This window comes from Procambarus clarkii, chromosome 38, assembly GCF_040958095.1.
Source record: "Procambarus clarkii isolate CNS0578487 chromosome 38, FALCON_Pclarkii_2.0, whole genome shotgun sequence".
Taxonomy (NCBI): domain Eukaryota; kingdom Metazoa; phylum Arthropoda; class Malacostraca; order Decapoda; family Cambaridae; genus Procambarus; species Procambarus clarkii.
In genome coordinates this window covers 15,791,845-15,814,921 of record NC_091187.1, presented here as the reverse complement: position 1 = coordinate 15,814,921, position 23,077 = coordinate 15,791,845, and the positions used below count along the sequence as shown (strand labels likewise).

The window sequence follows — 23,077 nt, the reverse complement described above, 5'->3', positions numbered from 1 at the left end:
CAGAAATAGATTATGTATTTTAGGTTTATGCATAATTATCAATAGGTGAAAAGCCCTGAAGTCTATAGCACCAGCTTATATATAGTTAAACCCAGATAAGTTTGGCACTTATAGTGCAGTTAGCAAGTTGTTTATGGTACAAAGGATAAAGCAAGTCTTCACTAGAAATCTTCGTATAAAGTTTATCCAACAGGTATAAAGAATAGTTATAATTATATTTATATTTTCACAAACAAATATGTATACAAAAAATGTCTATGTAATAACTTCTTCGGGAATCTTCTTGAGGGCGTCCGTCCTGGTGAGAATGTCCTGAGAGAGGTTGGTCAGTTTGTCAACTTCATTAACAACGAGACGAATGCTGGCAGCGAGTACGTCGTTCGAGACGTCCTCTCCTTGCGTCACCTTCAGTCTCCTTATCGCTTCTTCCTTGAGAGGCAGCAGCGCCATACCCACTTTGTAAAACTGCTCCACAAACCAAGTGTGATGCCAAGATAAAACGGTTTCGTAAGCGGGTTTGAAGGCTTCAAGAAGCGGCTGCTGCGGTTGGAGATGGACAATATTCGTCAGAGACAGCGCCAGAAACTGAAGGTGGCGATGGAGACACGTAAAGAGAATCGTTCCAGAGAAGGGATACGTAGAGCCGATCTTGCCGGACGTGTCTTCGTAGTGGATCATGCTCCTCAAGGTCTCGTACTGCAGGCCTTCCCTCCTCTTTGTGTACAGCTCCAGGTTCTGAATACGATTATCCAGCATCTGCGTCTGAATGTTGGCGAACCCGCCGAAGCTGCCGAAGAATACCATCATGTTCCGGTACATGGCTATGAACTCCGGCAACACCACGTCCTCGCCTCTTCGGGACTTGAGAAGACTATCAAATACTGCTCGTAAGATGGTCGGACTGATCTGGTCTGAATTAATGGGAGTTTTATCTTGCGGTGGGCTGCCCGGCGGCGGGCTGCTCGACGCTGGGCTGGTCGACACTGGGCTGGTCGACACTGGGCTGGTCGACACTGGGCTGGTCGAGGCTAGACTGCTCTGCGACGGGCTGCTCTGCATCTCTGAGATTGTAGCGTGTGCTTCACTGCTTAGAATCATCATGTCAGAGGCTTCCTGGATGAGTGAGTAGTCTTCCGTCGTTGGCTTTAAGGACACTTGTAGCAGCTGCTGCTCCTGCTGCTGCTGCTGCTGCTGCTCCTCAGATACGTAAACAACATCCGTGGTGGCTTTATCACTGGAGGCGCTCTCAGAGCCCCCTGCTGTTTGGTCGCTCATGCTAGACTGGTCCTCTATGACGGTGAAGATCTCTGTAATCTTCGAAACTGTTTGCACAACAGAATCCCTGTCAGCCTTCTTAAGCTTGCCGTACCCTAACTTGGACATGTACGTGATGAAGTTCACCTGTGTCCCATTAGTTTCAGTTTCGTTATCAGCAGAAAGATGACCGCTGTAGTAGGCCCGAGGCAAGATGAACACTACCACGGTGATGAGAGGAATCACCAGAAGAATTAACAGCCAAAACTGGAAAAGTAAAAAAAAAAAGAGGATCAGATCAACTGATTATCGGGGAAAAAGAGGATCAGATCAACTGATTATCGGGGAAAAAGAGGATCAGATCAACTGATTATCGGGGAAAAAGAGGATCAGATCAGTTGATTATCGGGGAATATTATCTAATATAAGTTGTTTGGAGGGGGGGGGGGAAGATCTACTTTAATCTACCTCAATATTGAAGATTTCGTTAGCGGAGACGGAGAGAGATTTATTTAACTACCATAAATTTCCGTAAAACTTTGATGGCCGCGAGATTATCCACTTTTGGCGTCTTGCTGGGAACTTTCTTAGTCCATTCCCCTCAGTCCACTTACTTCCAGGGAAAACAACTTAAGGTTTGCATTAAAGATATAATGTTAGAGGGGCAGAGGCGTCACAAGAGCCAAGGGAAGGTCATTCACCGGAACATTTTAACTGTTTTGGAAACGAATAGATCTCTCTCAGACCCCCAACAGGAAACAGAAGGACTGTGCTCATTGGACTGAAGGGCAACAGGGATCATCTAAAGGATTAAATTCTGGATACACAAGCTCCACGCGTCTGCTTCCCGGGTTGGTGTTGCACAAAGGCAGCATTTCCAGCAAGGAAAATACCTTATAACCTTAGTGAAAAAGAACTTGACAGGGAGTAAGTTTCAGCTACTAAAAAATATAGGGAACCACCAATAACCTAATCCAATCAATGCGTGACTGAGGGAATGTTGTTTATAAAAAAAAGTTGGGGAAATAGCGAAAGATATTCAATAAAGGGGAGAAAGGTCAGCCAAGGAGAGAGACATTCGGGGTGGGTAGGGGAGGAGGCGGAAGCAGAGGTCGTTGGCCTGGTATACAAGCAGTCAAGAGTGTACCGGAAGAGAAAGAAGGCCGGTCGGCCGAGCGGACAGCACGCTGGACTTGTGATCCTGTGGTCCCGGGCTCGATCCCGGACGCCGGCGAGAAACAATGGGCAGAGTTTCTTTCACCCAATGCCCCTGGTACCTAGCAGTAAAAATAGGTACCTGGGTGTTAGTCAGCTGTCACGGGCTGCTTCCTGTGGGTGGAGGCCTGGTCGAGGACCGGGCCGCGGGGACACTAAAGCCCCGAAATCATCTCAAGATAACCTCAAGAAGGCTTACGAAGAGCAATATTACGATCCTCTATCTTACCCTCTACACCAACGCTTCCACCACTATACATGTAGAAACACTTTTTCTAACTTTTCAGAACGTCCCTGGATTAAAAATGTCACCATAATTATCACAGGTAGGTAGGTCAGGTGGTTCGTGTTAATGTAGTGTGGAACGGCGTGAACGTGTGAGAGCCGTTTAAGTAACGACTATCAGGCCAATGCTAACGAGTATGATTGATGAAGATTAAGCCACTCAAAAGGTGGCACGGGCATGAATAGCCCGTAAGTGGTGGCCCTTTTGAGCCATTACCAGTATCAATAGATGATACTTGAGATCTGTGGAGGTGCAACTGCACCCTGCGTGACGGGAGATGTCTCCCGTGCACGAGTATGGACAGTAATAAACAGAGGTTTTTATTAAATATTTTGTTATCCCAGAATGTCCAAACTACGACCTTCACCTACGACTAACGTTGCATAGTCATTTAACCATCATGCATAACTAACTGCCTCATCTCAGTTTGAGACTTCACAAACTAACGTAAAAAAATTCAGTTTGACGGCGACTTAAACCCTGTGAATCAGTTATGAGAGCGCCAAGAAAGAGTCTCATCCTGACCAAAAACTCTCAGTTATGTAGTAAGAGTCACGTTCATGAAGACAAAACATGTCTCGCGTAACCGATTACTCTCAAACTCTCCTAAAATGCCATTCACTTCCTGTGTTCGACAGACTTAAATGCTTCACCCACGCTATGTAAACAAATTTCAAAATCAAACCACAAGACCTTGTGTGATAGAGACGAGCACCTCCCGTGTTGCAGATGGCGATAACCTTGGTAAACAAATTAAAAAAAAAATTGTCTAAGATGAATCACTTCAATTAGCCGGTAGAAATGCATTAATTACAAGGTAGCAATTGTAATTTCTAAATTAGGGGCACGATTTTGAATAGCTCTTGATCAGGCGTCTTTTTGACAGTCTGTGCAACACATTAGCACCCTTGTAATCAGCCTTTGCTTGTTCAGAGACAAGAGTGGTTTGGACTGAATCTGAACTACAACCCACTCATTTAACAATCATCCTTCCTGTCGTTGACCTCGCTTGAACAGCTTTCCACCTGGCCTGTCAAAATAACATGCACAGTTTCCACAATTTAAAATCTTAGTTTTCGTTGTCACATGATTAGTTACACAGGCGATGAGTCACAACGTGGATAAAGTATGATGACCAGACCCAACACTAGAAGGTAAAGGGACGACGACGTTTCGGTCCGTCCTGGACCATTATCAAGTCGATTCGGTCCAGGACGGACCGAAACGTCGTCGTCCCTTCACCTTCTAGTGTGTGGTCTGGTCATCATGATTATATTTTTATTTAATGGACCAGAAACACGGCTCAGTGTTTCTGAACAACAAAAAGTATTAAAAACACTGAGGCTCAACATGTCTGGGAAAGTTTTCAACCCTCTGGCTTCCAGGCCGGAGTGTCAGGCTCTGGAAGGCAAGTCACTGAACCTGCTCTGGATTCCAATCTTCTTCAGCCTTCACCGGCAAAAATTACCCGGAGGGAATTCCAGCGTTTATTCTGGTGCCCGGGAACGAGTTCACATACGACCCTGGGGAAGGGGGTCAAAGACGACCTGGGATGCTCTGGGGGGTGTTGACTGGCCAGAGATGTCAGATGGTAGGAGAGGGGGAGGGTGTTGATTGGCCCAGATGGGAGGAGGGGGGGGGATGTTGCCTGGCCCAGATGGGAGAAAGGGGGGGGGGTGTTGCCTGGCCAGAGATAGCCCAGATGGGAGAAGGAGGGAGGGGGGGGGGGTTGTAGCATACCAATCGTCTCCTTAGAAAAAAATTATTTGTTGGTTCTTTTCCACGATCTATACGAATACATGAATTTAATACAAATAAATCCGGCATTTTATCTTTGGGGACCACGAGTCAAATTTATATCTTAAATGCTGCCTCTCTGAGACGCTCCTGGCCCTAGCAACGCACTCAAGTTCAGGTTACACAGGTTAAATTCGCAGGCTACACTGACTCCTTGATCACTATATTCTTTACTAGAAGGATGGAGGTTCACTGCTATGCCCGGGTCTCTCCCCCTTCCCACAGATAATTTATATATATCCCCAAGAACAGAACACTGTTCAACTCTAAAACATCACAGATTTCTGACTTTAAAAGTCACAGGGAAAGGGGAGGGGTTTGCTGTAAATGCCATTATTTTTTAAAAGTATGGCACTGGGGGCCGATCCCGACTAGTTTATGATACTCCCATAATTCATCTTTGAAAATTAAGCGAGACAACCCCCAAGCGTCTGGTCTCTAACCTCGCACAGACAAACACACTTTTACATAGATATGTTGTGTTTAGAGATACTGTATTCTAGAGCTTTAATGAAATGACGAGTGTTAGATTTTTAAGCAAGTTAAATTCCTTCAAAGTATAAAGATCATTATATCTGTACAAATACTTTTACTAAAACTCAAGAATCTGAAAAAATTCCAAAGAAATTTAAGTCACTTGGAAGGTATGCAAAAATGTATTAGAATGCATTATCTATGGGCAGTGGTTCCTCAAACTGTACAAGTGACATTAATATTTACAAGAAAAACAAGAAAGGAATCTTAAGAGCCAGCGATACACAGAATACTTATTAGTTCTCCCCCCCCCCTTCCTTCCTTCCCCAAGTGAGTAGCTATTTTGGAAGCGAAGCTAACAAATTAAGTAAAGAACAGGTTATCAGGAACCCAGATAATGGAAATTTTAAAGCCATACAAAGGGGGAATATGAACTTGGGAAGACCAATCAACTTAGGATCTGATGGAATAAATGCAAAATGTCAACAGGATTGGACGTCGCTGGCTTGATAAGTGCGCTGGATAAATTACCAGACCACACACTAGAAGGTGAAGGGACGACGACGTTTCGGTCCGTCTTGGACCATTCTCAAGTCGAGTGAGTGAGTGAGAGTGAGACCAGGACGGACCGAAACGTCGTCGTCCCTTCACATTCTAGTGTGTGGTCTGGTCAACATTCTTCAGCCACGTTATTGTGACTCATCGCCTACTTACCTACGTCAGTAAGTTAAAGATTAAGAAGATTAAAATTATATTAATTTGACAAATGTCAAGTTGCCCAAGAGCTAAAAAAAGAAAGGAAGGAAAGTCAAGATGACCAAATGGTGGGAAGCAGCCGTTGGAAATCAATGTGAAAAGCACAACAGTGGCAGTAAAGAGGGCGTCTCCTGTGCCAGGTAGAGAGATAGTAGGCATCCATCAGTCTCGGGAGACTATGGAGTTGCGCTCTGGGTGTCGGTCTGGAGTGGCCTCACCAGGGCGCAAAGCCAGGGTAGGTTGATTCGGGGGAGAAGCTGTTACCCAGGCAGCAGGAGACACCCTCTTTATGGTAGTAAAGAGGGGATAGTCCCCCTCCACTAAGGACAGGCGGACTGTCCCCAGGATAAACAAGACAGTACTAGGTACTAACCGCCCATGTGCGACAGGTTCGCTTCTTGGTAACACCGGCCGACCCGCCCTCTTCACCTTCCTCGGCCTCTCCACTTCCCTGCTCCTCAGTGCTCTTCACCACTTCCTTCGTCTTGTCCCCTTCCTCGTCGTCGTCATCTTGCTTCATCGCCTTCAACTTCCTGCAGAGATCTGAACGACAAGTCTTATGTAGAGTGTCATATAATACTTTAAAAATACAGTGCAGTACCTGAGAGCATTACATGATGCTAGTGGCTAGCAGTTACTAGTGTCTCTACAGCTGCCATTCTGCAGTAATGGGGAAAGTATTGCCCGAAGCTTTGTCATTAATGGGAGTACCGACACAAGTTAAATTGGGTTCAAAAGTAACTCTGATCATAAATGTTTCAAGAAAAGGAGAACGCGGGAAACGCCAAAGAGTAACGGGGAAAGGGAGTAGAGGAAAGAGAAAAGCGAACGGTTAACACGAGGAGGAACGAGGATTAGGTTTGTTGTGAAGGGAGGAACAATTGGGAAAAAGGTGAGAGAAAGTGGGTCAGGAGGCGGGGGGTTGGTTGGCATCCTGGGTGGACGTAGGAGACAAAAAGATGGCGGCTAGAGTCAAAATGTCAGGATATGATAAAAACGGAATGGAAATCGGAAATGGGACGGAAGGTGGGAAGGGGGGAGCGAGTCAGAAATGGAGGGTAGGGAGAGACAGAAGATTTGAACACGGGAATAAAGATAAGAGAAGGAAGGAATCAGGAAGAATCAAATGTCGTCTATGTAGGAGGAACTATTGGGGGAAGGGGAGGTAAGGGGTGAACCATGGGGGGAAGAAGGGGAGGTAAGGGGGGAACCATTGGGAAGAGGAAAGGGAGGTAACGAGCCCGGAGACTGCCAGATGAGAAAGAATTGGCTCAAATATTTTTGGCGGATCTTGGTGGCAACTGCAGGGGGCCCTACACTCCAGCAGGGGGGGGGGAGCCCCCCTACACTCCAGCAGGGGGAGCCCCCCTACACTCCAGCAGGGGGAGCCCCCTTACAACCCAGCAAGGGGGGGGGGCGGCTCCCCTACACAGCTCCAAGGATGACGTCTAGACCTTTGGGGGTTAGGTCTTTGGGTCAGTCCAACACTAAGACATGCGGGAGGACAATCTACGTCGCTTCTCGCCAGTAGAGGGACAAAGCCTCGCTCCTCCCTCCTGGAACAAACAATCTTACAAGGAAAATCATGGACAAACTGCCGAAAACAATCATTGAACATTAAGAATAGCATTAAATGGGAAAACTATCAAAATGAAAGTAAACAGATGGGATAGACGAAAGGGTCAGAAGGAAGGGAGAGCTGACCCAGCGACTTCATACTTAACATAGCATTAACAAGTTATAATAAAAGGCTTGTAACGTGTTTATTTGCACTTTCATCGTTAATACTAATCCACAAAGCAGTTTTTCAGTTCTCTTTAACCAAGCCTTCAGCGTCACGTTTGAAGAGCGTATTTGTTGACATCTGTTAGCCTCGAGCAACACAGGTGCCAGCAGACACGTGTGTCGAGGTTTCCGATATGGCTAAAGCAACGGAAAACTTTGCTAGATGATCGAAACGTTAACGAGAAGATACCAACAGTAACGAAGCCCACTTATTCAATTTTACCCGGCCAAAAAAATGTTCACTACTATTTCTGCGGTCATAATGTTTATTTTTAAAGGAATGTTTGCCAGGATATCTAACTGGATTACGTAGAATACGAGACTAAACGCGACTCCTACAGCCACTATTGCCAAAGCAACTTCACACCTCAACCATGCCAGACAACTCCCCCCTTCGTTAGCTACACACTGCCTCCGCTACACAAGTCCTTAAGTGCCGTTCGTTATTAAATGAACTGTGTGTGTCAAACATTTCTCAAGGAGCGTTGGACTAGTTAAAGGAGAGAGAGGGCCAGCCTGCTCCAAGGAACACGTGTGGTGGTGCAGGTCCGGGAAGGTCACTATCCCCGTCCTTATGTCCCCGGTTGCAGGTCACCATTCCCCCTGTCCCATCCCAAATCCTAATCCTGACCCCTTCCAAGGGCTATATAGTTATAATGGCTTGGCACTTTTCCGGGACACAGCCCCCTCTCCTGTGCCAGGTAAGTCCACTACGGGCTCACCATAGCCCGTGCTACTTGGAACTTTTTGTTCCAAGTAGCGAATCTTAAACATAACATTTCCCTGATAATTCCCTTCCAACACATCCATTAGTAAAGGGGGGGGGGGGGGGGGGGGGGGGAGAGAGAGAGAGAGAGAGAGAGAGAGAGAGAGAGAGAGAGAGAGAGAGAGAGAGAGAGAGAGAGAGAGAGAGAGAGAGAGAGAGAGAGAGAGAGAGAGAGAGAGAGAGAGAGAGAGAGAGAGAGAGAGAGAGAGAGAGAGAGAGAGAGAGAGAGAGAGAGAGAGAGAGAGAGAGAGAGAGAGAGAGAGAGAGAGAGAGAGAGAGAGAGAGAGAGAGAGAGAGAGAGAGAGAGAGAGAGAGAGAGAGAGAGAGAGAGAGAGAGAGAGAGAGAGAGAGAGAGAGAGAGAGAGAGAGAGAGAGAGAGAGAGAGAGAGAGAGAGAGAGAGAGAGAGAGAGAGAGAGAGAGAGAGAGAGAGAGAGAGAGAGAGAGAGAGAGAGAGAGAGAGAGAGAGAGAGAGAGAGAGAGAGAGAGAGAGAGAGAGAGAGAGAGAGAGAGAGAGAGAGAGAGAGAGAGAGAGAGAGAGAGAGAGAGAGAGAGAGAGAGAGAGAGAGAGAGAGAGAGAGAGAGAGAGAGAGAGAGAGAGAGAGAGAGAGAGAGAGAGAGAGAGAGAGAGAGAGAGAGAGAGAGAGAGAGAGAGAGAGAGAGGAGAGAGAGAGAGAGAGAGAGAGAGAGAGAGAGAGAGAGAGAGAGAGAGAGAGAGAGAGAGAGAGAGAGAGAGAGAGAGAGAGAGAGAGAGAGAGAGAGAGAGAGAGAGAGAGAGAGAGAGAGAGAGAGAGAGAGAGAGAGAGAGAGAGAGAGAGAGAGAGAGAGAGAGAGAGAGAGAGAGAGAGAGAGAGAGAGAGAGAGAGAGAGAGAGAGAGAGAGAGAGAGAGAGAGAGAGAGAGAGAGAGAGAGAGAGAGAGAGAGAGAGAGGAGAGAGAGAGAGAGAGAGAGAGAGAGAGAGAGAGAGAGAGAGAGAGAGAGAGAGAGAGAGAGAGAGAGAGAGAGAGAGAGAGAGAGAGAGAGAGAGAGAGAGAGAGAGAGAGAGAGAGAGAGAGAGAGAGAGAGAGAGATTCCGAGGCTCTTTAAAGCACGCAAGAAATTATTGATGAAGGACTCGTCGTAGGCAAAGAATTATTTAGCACACTTAATTTACCTTCTTGTGAAGTGTTGAGCGTCTTGTCCCTGCAGGTTATGACCAAGCTTCTCTCTGTCACTTAAGACGACTTGCCAGAATTAGTCGTGTCAGTATCTGAGCTTCAACACGGCTGTGGACTGAATAAATGACAGCCCAAAAACTTTAGACATATCTGCTTTATAGTGGACTTTTCCTCCGCTTTTAAATTTGAAATTTTCCTCCAACATTTCAAGAGAATTTTTCTAAACTAGTAAACATTTGCCAGGAATGTGAGCATTTGAGCCTCGCGAGGATAATGTTGATGGAAAATGTTGTACCTCGACGCCTTACGCGAGACGCAAAGTCTTCATAAAGTCGTTGAAGAAGCTTCCGGTGAAGGAATTTTTAGTGACTAGAAAAAGTGGCTCAAAATTTTTAGAAACTTCCTTAACTTACTGTGTACAGAGGAAGTGTTGACGTCGAGTCGCTTGGTAGCGTTTCTTTCAGACTCGGGGGAACGAGAGTTCGATTCCCGGTTGGGTCAGAAATGATTGGAACAAGTTTCTTTTTAGCCAATACCTCTGCTCACCTAATAGTAAATAGATACACGGGAGAAAGCCAACTGTTGTGGATTTGCATTCTGCGAAGGATCATTGGTTCGACCTTGAAGGAGCCTTCATACAAGCTGTAAGGTGCGAGCGAGTTGTAATAAATATATACAGATGTTTTTTGAGAGGGGGGGGGAGGGGAAGGTGACAGGAAAACTAATTAGTGCCAAGTAAAAAAATAAGTAAGTTTTTAAATATCTTTACATTAATCCGAGTTAGTTTGCGTTCTCTCTCTCGTCTACCAAGACAAGGATAATCTTGTGTGTCCAGGGAAGATACCAGACAATATTTGATTTATTTTGGTCAACAGGGGAGACTTGAAGGGTTGAGGTCATTTAAGTGCTTGATCCCTTCAAATAATAAATATCCTAGATGTGAGGATGTTAAACTTGAGAACCACGACGTTAATTTTTGCCAATTTAACCTGTAGGAGATTCGGAGGTTCATTACACAGCCCAGGCTACTCCTGCCGCGTCTGTAGTGGCACGCCCAATTATATATGAAAATAAAAAGATCAACCCTTTCAAAGGACACTGTTGAACTCTCTTATTAACTTTAGTAAAATATCCATCATCTTTAGTGCATTATCAAATGCGTATAAAATTAGTTAAAGCCGAGCTTACTTCAAAATTAAATGGGTTTCCTGCAATATTAGAGATAGTTGACTAACGTGGGCTGCTGGTAGGAGGGTATTGTAGTTCTGGGGGTTTGTAGGGTTCGGGGGGAGGTGGGGGAAGGGGGTTGTACTTTGTGGGGGGTTGTGCTTTGGGGGTAAGGGGGTGCTTTGGGGGTAAGGGGGTGCTTTGGGGGTAAGGGGGTGCTTTGGGGGTAAGGGGGTGCTTTGGGGGTAAGGGGGTGCTTTGGGGGTAAGGGGGTGCTTTGGGGGTAAGGGGGTGCTTTGGGGGTAAGGGGGTGCTTTGGGGGTAAGGGGGTGCTTTGGGGGTAAGGGGGTGCTTTGGGGGTAAGGGGGTGCTTTGGGGGTAAGGGGGTGCTTTAGGGGTAAGGGGGTGCTTTGGGGGTAAGGGGGTGCTTTGGGGGTAAGGGGGTGAAGTGCTCGAGGTATTCAAAATGGCTCAGGTCTTCTTGTTTTTGTTTCAGATTCAGCTTCTGGGAACAAATTTTCCAAGTAGCACGGGCTATGGTGAGCCCGTAGTGGACTTACCTGGCACAGGAGCGGGGCTGTGGTGCTCAGAGCTTCAACCCTTCCCCCCCCCCCTCCACCTTATACTCTAATCCATAAGCGCCTTATCTCCCTCGCCGCCTGACCCTGCCCCAAGCTCCAGACTGTTTTCCCAAAACGCCATTTTTTTTTATAATGACCTGAAGAAAATCCCCAAGACCAAAATATTTTCACGTGCCGTAAAATCTGCAAAAGTAATAATGTTGACCCTCTAGTGCTCAGGTGCCAAGCAAATAAATAATAATCAGTAAATGCTTTAGATATTTACTTATATGCAAGAGTACCGATCGATGAAATTGGTTATTCCGTACTATAATGCAAAAGCCAAGGCATTTCACAATTTATAGTATAGATATAGATAGAGATTTATATCTATCTATATCTAACACTTTTACACAACTCCCTCCCTTTGCTGTGTTTACAAATAATATATTGCCATGATTTACGTGCCAGTCACTAGACACGTACTTGGGGGTAATATTTGTTTTGGTGTAATATTACGGTACAAGTTCACTCCATTTCAGAATTGGAGTCTTATTTTCCTAGCCTAACACCGAGACACTTCACGCCGGAAGGGATAGAGCCGTTGATCCAATTTAAATCGTTTTAGAGGACAAAATAACTAGACTTATCCTTAGACAGAAGTGACGTTCTCCACAAAAATCATGTTCAAAGTTTCAGACATACGGATTTGGGGTCAGATTCACGAAGCTGTTACGCAAGTACTTAAGAACCTGTACATCTTTTCCTCAATTTTTGGCGGCTTTGTTTACAATTATTAAACAGTTAATGAGCTTCGAAACACCAGGAGGCTGTTTATAACAATAACAACAGTTGACTGGCAAGTTTTCATGCTTGTAAACTGTTAACTAAATGTAACCAAAGCCGTCAAAGATTTGAAGAAAGATGTACACGTTCGTAAGTACTTGCGTAACTGTTTCGTGAATCTGGTCACCTGCACATCAGTTCTGATCGTACCTTATTATTTACTAGTTATGTTTCTGCCCGCCAAGCCCGGAAGAGGGAGGGAGGGAATTATCAGGGGGAAAGCGCCAAGCCATCACGACTATATAGCACTGGGAAGGGATCAGGATTTGGGATGGGACGGAGGGAGAAGGAATGGTGCACACAGATCACACTAACGTGATGCATCAAATGAACAAATACCCTGTCGTAGCTCAGTCGATTAAGGCAGTGTCTGGGATGCTCCCGGACGCAGGTTCGAATGCTCGTCACGGCCCTTGTGGATTTGTTCATTTAAGGACTGGTGCCCAACCTCTTGTGAACGGTCGGGGATTGAACGCCGACCTGCATGCAGTGAAACCGTCGCTCTACCGTCCAGCTCAAATAGTTTGAAGAACATTTATAAACATTTTAAAGAATATGTTTTCTTTCCTATAATATCTGGGAAGGAGCGCAGCAGAGACTAATGGGCAAATGTGCGCAAAAAAAGCATTTCGATTACACTTCATTCAGGTAACTGTGCCCGATAATATCGCCATCAATTAGAGAGATTTAACTGCTAAACCAGCCTACAGGAATGGCCCTTACCGGAAATATGCCCAAGTGCCGGAAATTCGGCGAAAATCGTACTAAAAACAAACAAAATTCCGCAGTTAGCTGCCAACACTTGGGAATAAAAACCACTACAACACCCAACCTGAAAAAGTTTCGAGGGCCAGAAATATTAGAGAAGCACCTTGCGCAGTTTACCTGCCAACCTCCACCACTAACATTCCCCAGACTGTGAGGCAGAGGCCAGGACGACCACTACCACTACCACCACCACCAGCAGCAGCAGCAGCAGCAGCACCAGCAGCAGCAGCTTGAAGCTGCGTGTCGGGGCCCTATGCTGCCCAGCATGTACATGTTCACCAGTAATGGTTCGAGGACACTACAAGCAGAAACGGGACTTGTCAGAGCGACTTTACTTACAACTGGTGAAGCAGAATTACTGCACAAGCCCGTAAACGCTGCATTATACAATACACCGTTCAAGCAGTTGCAATAGACTAGTCATCCTACAAAATACCTTATATACACTTGCATATACATCTACTTATATACACACACACCTGCTGCTACACCCGCTTATATACATATATACACACACACAGTCAGTCTTGAGGGTAACCATCTCGTCTTAGCCCCACTACATCAACTCATTCTACAAGTGTTAGCAATAGACTATTCAGCCAGTTTCCATTACCCCTCATAAGACCCCATTTGTATTATGCCGTTAAATTATTGTAACCTCACCACATAATTAACAAATTCTCTTTAACAAGTACCGAGAAACATGATAAATTTCTAATGATTAGAAATGTCTAGGATTAGCCATCTAAATCCCTTCAATTAGACAACTGAAAGTTATTAAGAAATCTTCATTTACATAATCTTGAAAGGCGATGAGAAAGTTGATATTACCAAATTATATCGAATAAAATGGGGTATAAATAGTGTTAAATATATCTATACGAAGTGTAACACGAAATAATTGGATAAAGAGAGACCAAAGTAAATCAAGGTTTGGAAGTAGGATTAATTTACGGAACATATTACCTGGTTATATAATAGACTTTAGGACATCACACACACAGATCACACTAACGTGATGCATCAAATGAACAAATCCACAAGGGCCGTGACGCAGGTTCGAATCCTCGTCACGGCCCTTGTGGATTTGTTCTTTAGGACATTGGTTTAAGGAAAAAAAGTTTAAAACATGCGAGGTTGAGAGAGTTAAGAGCTGCCAAGCATGGACCAATACTCAGCAATTTGTTTTATTCTCGTGTTTCGTGTACTAAAAGTAGTTAATGCAATCGAGGAGTCACAATAACGTGGCTGAAATATGTTAATCAAACCACACACTAGAAAGTGAAGGGACGACGTCGTTTCGGTCCGTCCTGGACCGAAATTGTGATCACAATCTACTTTTAGAATGGTCCAGGACGGACCGAAATGTTGTCGTCCCTTCACTTTTTAGTGTGTGGTCTGGCCAACAAAAGTAGTTAATCAAACCTGTAGCCACACCAAGTCCTCGCTTAATGTCTTTCAGTACACTCACTATAAAAGCAGTCAGTATGAAAGAATGGGGATTGAACAAAATCTAAAAATTTGCATTCACGAAAAAATTAATAAAAATAAATATTGGACATTGTAGCTGGCCGTCTTCACCTTCCTGGTGACATGTAATGCCAGCTCCACAATGCCCCCGAGACGACCTCATTAGCACCGAGGTGAGGCAGCCAAACTTCACTTTTCTACACTTATTTTAACGAATACAAAGAACTTCTGTTTCGGCAAGAAAACTGTAGCCTCCCGGCACCCGATAGTCCTAACGCTGTTAAATGTTTTTGCCACCACTGTCCTGAAAAATGTAGAGTGTGTGTGAAGGATTAAAAAGATAAGATTTTGACAAGATAATACAAGATAGCAGACGAGGAGCAGCACTTTCCACTCCTAAGCTCCACAGTCGCCTATTTCAGTGTACTTTATAAACGGGAAACTAATCATTTAAAGGAAGCTTCGTCCCCTGTAAATTATTTCTGGGGCTGAAGCTTCTCTACATATGCAGGCGAGGAGTCACAATAACGTGGCTGAAGTATGTTGACCAGACCACACACTAGAAGGTGAAGGGACGACGACGAGAATGGTCCAGGACGAACCGAAACAAGTCGATTGTGATGAAGTAGAGACAGGCAATAAATAGGCGAGAGAGATCCGAGGAGCAAAGAATCCTATATCAAAGTATTCCCTACATCATCTCCAGGTCAGGATTCATTAAACATATACGCAACGACTTACGCAATTCTTACATCACCCTTTAATGACGGCCACTTTGTTTACTTTACACAGTTAAGGAGTTCAATCACAACGAGGTTTAAAATTATATCCCCATATGTCGTAGCTCAGTTGATTAAGGCAGCGTCTGGGATGCTCTCGGACGCAGGTTCGAATCCTCGTCACGGATCTTGTGGATTTGTTCATAATATCCCCATGTTGTAAAGTTTAAAAACTCGTAAACTGCTAATATAAACACAACTGCTACAATTAAGAAAAGATGTACGGGCTTCGTAAGTGGTTGCAAAAACGTTCTATTCCTGGCTCTTCATCGCAAATGACTAGTCACTCGTTAAATTACCTCCGAGTGGCTTTCAAGTTCACGTTCCGGAAGTCTTCAGACGCTCCTGGATTCATCAGACTGTCCGGCGTTGTGACTATACTGAATATACCAGTCAACGACTCGTTGAAGTGGCACGAGGAACGGACCAAGTAACCTGTGGGTGCTGGCCGCCGCTCATGCATACAGGAATAAAACCAAGCCTTTAACAAAGATTAAGAAAAACCAGCAGACGTTATATATTGATTTACGATTTAATAATCTCCAGTAATTTGGAGATGATCATAATCCAGTGCGTGCGCTTGGGACATTATAGGACGAGGGCTCGCAAAGGTTTTATGGCCTATTGGGTTTTCTTAATATGACGAGTACCGCAGAAACAAAGCCAACATCTTATAATCATAATTTACTGTGATTTGTAACTAAAGATCCTTAACAGCAAAATTATTACCATTTCCTTGGAAAACCTGTTGATCCAGAGCGTCAGCCTATAACCCAATGTCTCCTACGCTCCCAAATATTCCATCCACGGGAACGGTAAACAAAGTTCTGGTACCTACAACGTTCGTCTCTTCAGCCAAGGAGAGAAGAGTTCCGTTGTGCAATGTGTTGAAATCTGAGCTCTGCACCCAGCAGAAAGTAATATTTTTGGTCTCGTCGCTTTACTAAAGTTAACCACGAGTATTGGGATTACCAGGAGAGGGAGAGGCTTGTAGACCCCCAGGGTGTGAACAACAGCGTCACTATTCCTTTGTCTATCACCTTGTAGTAGTAGTAGGCATCCATCAGTCTCAGACTATGGAGTTGCGCTCTGGTGTCGGCCTGGTCTGGAGTGGCCTCACCAGGGTGCAAAGCCAGGGTAGGTTGATACGGGGGAAGAAGCTGTTACCCAGGCAGCAGGTCCCCCCTCTCCACGGCGCTGAAAGTCTCCAATGGAAAGACGAAGTTATTTGTACGGTGTACAAATAACCCTGCTAGATTTAGACTGCTAGATTTAGACTGCTAGATTTAGATTTGACTGCTAGACAAATGACTGCTAGATTTAGCTACAGATCTTCAGGGAAATTGTCAGTGGAGCCAAGTCCAGAGACGGAACGGTCTGGACAGACATTTATCATCATCAAAGGAATATCAAGATCAAGAACAGCGAGAAGTCATCTGCAGCGCTGCGTTTGGCGAGCGAGAGGTGCCCAGAGCATGATTAAAACACTACTGTCTCAGGGAGCAAGGTGTGGACAAGACACTGGGCTTGTTGAGATGCACAGTGTTGAGAAGTCATTTAGTATGGAATGCACCCTGCAACATGGCACTGCTGGTCATCTTGTCCAAGGGCGACGTCTACCAACCACTGGGGTCTCCATTCATATAAGAGTCTAGTTTGGATGGACATAAATAACATTCTTCCCCCCCATATCGAGGTGAGAATAGCTTGAGCTACCTCATTCCTGTGTGTTTATTTTACCTCAAACTTTATTTGAATTCAATTCTGTAATGAACGAATATGCCTTTTGCAGTCTCATTACTTCTTACAAGTGTCATTAAAATGCTTTTTCCATCACCGAACAGTAATCCATACTTAGTATGCAGCCCGTAAAGCTCAAGCAATTTAATTTGAATTCACTGGCCTCTTCAACTAACGCAACAGCTCTACCAAGTATAGGATTGGTCAGAACATTTGAAACATCCCGAAATTAACTTCATTTAACATTTCTCTCCTTGTTCTCGCCAACAGAGAACATTGTGTATGTACTTTTCACCGTCACAGTAACCTCAACTATCGTTAACACGCACTTACTGGTACCCCACAGAACCCGGGGGTACTGAAAGGGGGGCCCCTCCAGAGGGCAGCTGGAAGAGGGGGGGCCCCCCCCCAGAGGGCAGCTGGAAGAGGGGGCCCCCCCCCCCAGAGGGCAGCTGGAAGAGGGGGGCCCAGGGTTGAGCTGGCTGGGAGAGCAGAGGAGCCAGGGCTGGAAAGCAAATTCAGTTTGTTTACAAGGGAGGGGAGAGGGTGAAAGGCTGGGAGACTGGGCAAGCAGAGTTAAAGGGAACATCTTTGAAGTAAGAGAAGCTACATAGAGACGAGAGGAAGGCGACAGAGGGGGCAGGAGGGACGGGGAAGCAGGATGGACTGACGCCAGGATCAACAGGCAGGATTAAATGATTTGCTAAAGAAAACGTTTTGAAGTTGTAGTCAAAAGCTCATTAATATTGGCACCTATAGCAGAGAAAATAATGAGGTCCATAAGTCGGGAAGTGCAAGTCGGGGAGCAGAAAGTCGGGGGAGGGAGCTTTACCGAGAATGAGGTCAGATGAATTGGATTATGAGGTGCTTACCGAGAACTGCATTCATAGACGATCAATTTAAGCAACAAAGCAAACATAGACGAGAGCAGATAAATACACAAATAACCAGAGCAGCTACGAGGGATAAAAGGCTAAAAACCTTCAAAAAGATCAGCTTTCAACACGTGCCAGGTAGACTGTCCCCAGACACACTGGGAGCACCATTCCAGACCTCTGGAGACCCCAGTTACTCCACGGGTTACCCCCAAGACCCAACCCTCCACCTCTACTCTTCTACAAACACCATGACAACACGACTGAAGGTGAACAGGTTCACATGTACCCAATACCCTCCCTCAGGTACATTCAATAGCCTCACCACCCACAGATGTCCCATTGTCGGGGCACAGTCAACACGCCCTCTTAAATATAACATCGCTTTTCGCTCGTATGCGCGCTATGGCCAAAAATGGACAGTTTTAAATGACATCTGCTCACATATGTGAGTAGAACAGGCGTATCACTGTCTTAAGATAGATTTTTACGGTCCATCCTGGCCCATTCTCAAGTCGATTGTGAGAATCGAAACACTTATTACTTTCACTAGGAGTCAAATGTATGAACATTAAGGACTGTTTATTTGCATCTCACCTTCCGTCAGGACGCTGGCAGCGCTGGATCCCTTTGCGAAGTTTAGTTTTTTATTGAAGGGGCTGTCAGTCTTGCTGGAGGGGCAATAGAGGGCATCGGTGGAGGTTCCAAGACTATCAGTGGAGTCGTCGTTGGTAACGTCAGTAGAGTCGTGATCAGTGGGAAGCTTCCACTTGTCGCCGCATCCCTTACGAAGCCCATCCTGGTCTTTCGTGGCTTTGTTTATTATCTGTATGGAAAAATAAATTTCGTAGCCTTGTACCTCACCAATATTAAACAAAAAACATGAAATATCGATAGTTTCCCATACAGCCACAAATCAATGTTAATATATAATTTATTTACAAATTATTGCAATGAAAAATGCTAAATGTTGAATCCACTCCTGTATATGTAAACAATCACATAGATCTCCAAAGTACTGATACCGTATTGATACAGGACAGACCAACCACACCGAGATAAGGAGGATTTTTTAGCATCATATAGCTAGCTCTAAAACTCTGTAACCCTCTATGAAGTCTATGGTAGCTGCATAGTAGCTCATAGCGTTAACAAAAATAAGCGAGCACTGGTGCTCTCTGACGTAGGTTCGAATCCTCGTCACGGCCCTTGTGGATTTGTTAAAGTTCGGGTGATTGTGGTAAGCGCCTCCACCTGAACAAGGTCGCGCCTGGGACCTAGAACTCCTGAGTAGTAGACCCCCTGCTACTGCCCTGGGGCCAGATTCACGAAGCAGTCACGCAAGCACTTACGAACCTGTACATCTTTTCTCAATCTTTGGCAGCTTTATTTACAATTATTAAACAGTTAATGAGCTCCGAAGCACCAGGAGGCTGTTTATAACCATAACAACAGTTAATTGGCAAGTTTTCATGCTTGTAAATTGTTCAAACAGCCTCCTGGTGCTTCGGAGCTCATTAATCTTTTAATAAATGTAAACAAGGCCGCCAAAGATTGAGAAAAAGATGTACAGATCCGTAAGTGCTGGCGTAATTGTTTCGTGAACCTGCTCCCTGGCCCTTCGACCACCCCTACAACTAACCTGCTGCTGGGCATCTGGGCTGAAAGGCGTGTCGAAGATGTCCCGACTACCTGCCTCTTTTGTCGTGGTCTTTGAGCCCAGAAAGCGCCAGATAATGCTCTGCTGCTCAGCCGGACTGTTCATCACTAGCTTTGGGAGGGACCCCTTGCCAACGACTCGCGAAGGTGCTGTGGCTAAAGGAGGTTCTGTTTTAGGTGCAGATGGCTGTACCTTTTCTGACGCGGCTGGAGGAGCCGCTGGAGGCGAGGAGTGAGCAGATACTTTGGACCCCATCGTCCCGCCTCCGCTGCCTTGAGCGCTACGGATCTCATTGATGAGGTTATCGACGTGCGGCATATCTGCTGAAGCAATGAATTTAAAATAGTATTTTTTTGGACGTGGTGAGGGTTCAAATTGTATACACAGGTGTTTAGAAAAAGCCGAAAATCTTTATTTTCCTGTTGGCAAAATATTAAATCTGCCACTTTTCACCAGAAAACTTGCTTATATAAAAAGATTGCTAGCAATACATATTGTTGATTACGTGTTGTTCAACTGAAACATCAGTATTGAATGATGATTAAGATTCGCTACTCAGAACAATAAGTTCCAGTAGCACGGGCTATGGCGAGCCCGTAAACAGTGTTGAAAGATAACTTACGCCTGTAATGTAATAGGAAAACAATTGTGACCTTTCCTCCCACCTATATATGAAGTAAACATGGAAGGTTGACCTTACTCACGCAGCGAGGGAAGGAACGAATTATCAAGGGAAAGTGCCAAGCCATTACGACTATATAGCACTGGGAAGGGGTCAGGATAAAGATTTGGGATGGGACGGGGAGGGAAGGAATGGTGCCCCAACCACTTGTGGACGGTCGGGGATTGAACGCCGACCTGCATGAAGCGAAACCGTCGCTCTACCGTCCAGCCCAAGTGGTTGGGTAATCAAGCAGCGAGTACCTCCCTTCCCTTCTCTTCCTCCCCGTCCCACTAACGAGGCAAAACCTCTACCTCCCCCCGCCCCCCCACCAGTCATTTTGCCAGAGAACAACTGTTTATCGTCTCATCTCCCCCCCCCCCCGGCCCAACCACTTGGGTTGGACTGCAGAGCAACGGTCTCGCTTCATGCAGGTCGGCGTTCAATCCCCAACCGACCAAGTGTTTGGGTACCATTCCTTCCCCCGTCCCATCCCAAATCCTGATCCTCACCCATTCCATGTGTTATATAGTCGTAATGGCTTGGCGCTTTCCCCCTCATAGTTCCCTTCCCCCCACGTTGCTGTATAATATTTTTTAAAAGAATAGTGTTAAGTCCCTCGTTACCCCCACCTGGACAGCACTAATCACTAAGGCTTCCAAGAACTTCCTCCAGGCGCAAGCAGTTCTTGACATGTTCTTGGTAAGAACACTTTCTCCTCGTGTTCATCCAAGCTCTCTCATCTGCGGACTTATCTCCCCGATAACAGCTTGACGTTTCTTGAAGATTTATTCCCTTGTTTTACTTATGTTCGAAAAACTGATATTTTGTTGTGTGCTTTAAGTCTCAATTCATAATATTAGTCAAGATCGTTAAGTTAGGGGCATTAATCAGTCATTCCGAGGGAAAGTTACTTCGCAAAGAGTGCGGAAAAATCTTAAAAATTACATTTACAAAAATAAATAATAAACTTGCCCCACAGCAGAAAGTATAATAACGAAATGTACATAATTATCACTAGTATATTCAGCACAATTTACAAATTTTTTTTACAAGTCTGTACCATTACAACTCTAGGTCGAGTGGGAGAGAGACACAGAGACCCCCACAACCCCCACTTAGTGGCCTATAACAACCACTAAGCTGTAACTTGTTACAGTGAAATGGAAGAAGGGAAACATTAGTGCAAGTAGCGTGGTGATAAGAGATTTCACGACCAAAGATCACATTCACTCCAAAAAAATCGATCACTTACGGGCTATTCATGCCCATGCCACCTGTTGGGAGGCTTAATCTTCATCCATCAATCAATTTAAAAAAAAAAGGTAGTCACGCGAGTTGCTAGTGGGGAGACATCTCCCGTCACGCAGGGTGCAGTCGCACCTCCACAGATCTCCAGTATCACCTCTTGATACTGGTAATGGCTCAAAAGGGCCACCACTTACGGGCTATTCATGCCCGTGCCACCTTTTGGGTGGCTTAATCTTCATCAATCAATCGAGTTGCTAGTCCATCGTGGACAGTTAAGGGCGCCCGACTGAACCGTGGGCCAAGACAGACACACAAACCGACACGTGTTCATTCCTCCGATGTAAATATGAGTCGACCCCACGAGAGAGAGTTTTGCAAAAAAAAATATATATTTTTACCGACAAAGTTAAATTGCGATATGATCGCGCGCGTGTGTGTATGTATGTGTATGTATGTGTATGTATGTGTATGTATGTGTATGTGTGTGTATGTGTGTGTATGTATATACGTGTGTAGTAACGTGAAAAGTTCTACATTAAAGCAGAGAAAGTTTCAGAGATGCACTGAGAACACATCCTTCAGCCTCCAAGCCGCCCCAGCCAAGTACAAGACACTTACAAGTCACAATCGACTTGAGAATGGCCCAGGACGGACCGAAACGTCGTCGTCCCTTCAACTTCTAGTGTGTGGTCTGGTCAACACTTACTGTACTCGAGGCTACGGTGGTGAATGAGGAGAGAAGCCACCGAGTACACGGTGCACGCGCGTGTGTGTGTGTGGACGGCCTCCCTCACTCCACTCTCACGCAACACAATAAACTGGCCACCTGTTGACGCAGTTGTTGACCCTCGATTTCCCTCACAGGTCCTGGTGGCTGGCGGAGAAGCCTGCCATTAGACTGATCATTAGACTGACGGCCTGCAGGCAGTCCGTCCTCACACTGGGTTGTTTAAAGCAGCGGCCGTCCTCCTCACACGCAGTCAGCCATTTGAACATATTGTGTATTATAAACTGATTTGTTCTCGTATATAAATTAATATTCTTATTCATCAAAATTCTGTGTATAGTTAGCCGTAGGTTAGGTTAGATGTTTAACTTCTGTTGGCGATTATTTGGATTTGAAGTTCGTGGGTGAAGCATTTATAAAATTGTGGTTCGAACAGAGGACGTGAGTGAAGCACTTGTTCCGGAAGTGTTCGGGCGTCATCAGTTGTGAGTCGTGTGTAAACAGCTTTTCATTCATAGACAGGGGGGCTTGGCGGCTGGATTAACGAGCTTGGGTTTTTGTATGTGAAGACTGGCTGCTGCAAACGAGTTAGGAAAATCCCGTCGTCTCGAAATCTATTTGGAAATCTGCGAGTGCGACGATTACCGAAGCCGTGGCCAAGACAGCGAACACGTGTGGCTAATGAGAATTTCTTTAGGTGTAACCGCTGTCCCGCACCTGTGTAGTCTTTACCTACTCAACAAACGAGTTACCAGTTGTCTGGTAAATATAGAGTCGTAAACAAATACATGTATTGTGCTGCATTTTGTAATTTCTCTCCCAAAGATTATTTCTGGGGACCGACTCCCAGCGAATCCATAAATCGAAACGCCATGCTCGGAGCTTCGAGCCAAGATATGAGCTTAGAAGCAATCCTATAAATATTTGCATAATTCCGAATAAAAGCATAAAATTCATTACTAGAATCCGCTCGGCCTCATAAACAAATGCCAAATGCTAGGTAATCCAGCCGTCAAACCCTCTGTTTATGGATTAAAACCCGTGTACACACAACTCATAACTGATGACGAGTGTGTACTCTTTTC

General features: G+C 45.3%; 1 protein-coding gene across 5 annotated transcripts; it reads right to left on the bottom strand.

The window, feature by feature from the left end:
* Window positions 1-165: 165 nt before the first annotated feature.
* LOC123771864 (uncharacterized) lies at window positions 166-22,246 on the bottom strand. Of its 5 annotated transcripts, none has more exons than XM_045764589.2 (5): window positions 22,092-22,246; window positions 19,336-19,673; window positions 18,291-18,519; window positions 6,156-6,325; window positions 166-1,521 (listed from the first exon to the last, which is right to left on the bottom strand). In XM_045764589.2, the coding sequence occupies exons 2-5, from the start codon at window positions 19,669-19,671 to the stop codon at window positions 256-258; spliced, it is 2,001 nt and encodes a 666-aa protein (XP_045620545.2). In that variant the 5' UTR covers window positions 19,672-19,673; window positions 22,092-22,246; the 3' UTR covers window positions 166-255. The 5 variants fall into 5 exon arrangements, with proteins under 5 accessions (XP_045620545.2, XP_045620544.2, XP_045620543.2 ...); XM_045764588.2 differs by having other exon boundaries at window positions 19,336-19,676; window positions 21,972-22,218; XM_045764587.2 differs by having other exon boundaries at window positions 21,972-22,218.
* Window positions 22,247-23,077: the final 831 nt, after the last annotated feature.

Excerpts from the sequence above, each read along its gene's own strand:
- LOC123771864 (XM_045764589.2), bottom strand. The coding sequence starts at position 19,671 with ATGCCGCACGTCGATAACCTCATCAATGAGATCCGTAGCGCTCAAGGC. Across the intron at positions 18,520-19,335 it reads GCCCAGATGCCCAGCAGCAG|ATAATAAACAAAGCCACGAA; the intron begins GTTAGTTGTAGG and ends TTTTCCATACAG. Across the intron at positions 6,326-18,290 it reads TGCCAGCGTCCTGACGGAAG|ATCTCTGCAGGAAGTTGAAG; the intron begins GTGAGATGCAAA and ends CTTGTCGTTCAG.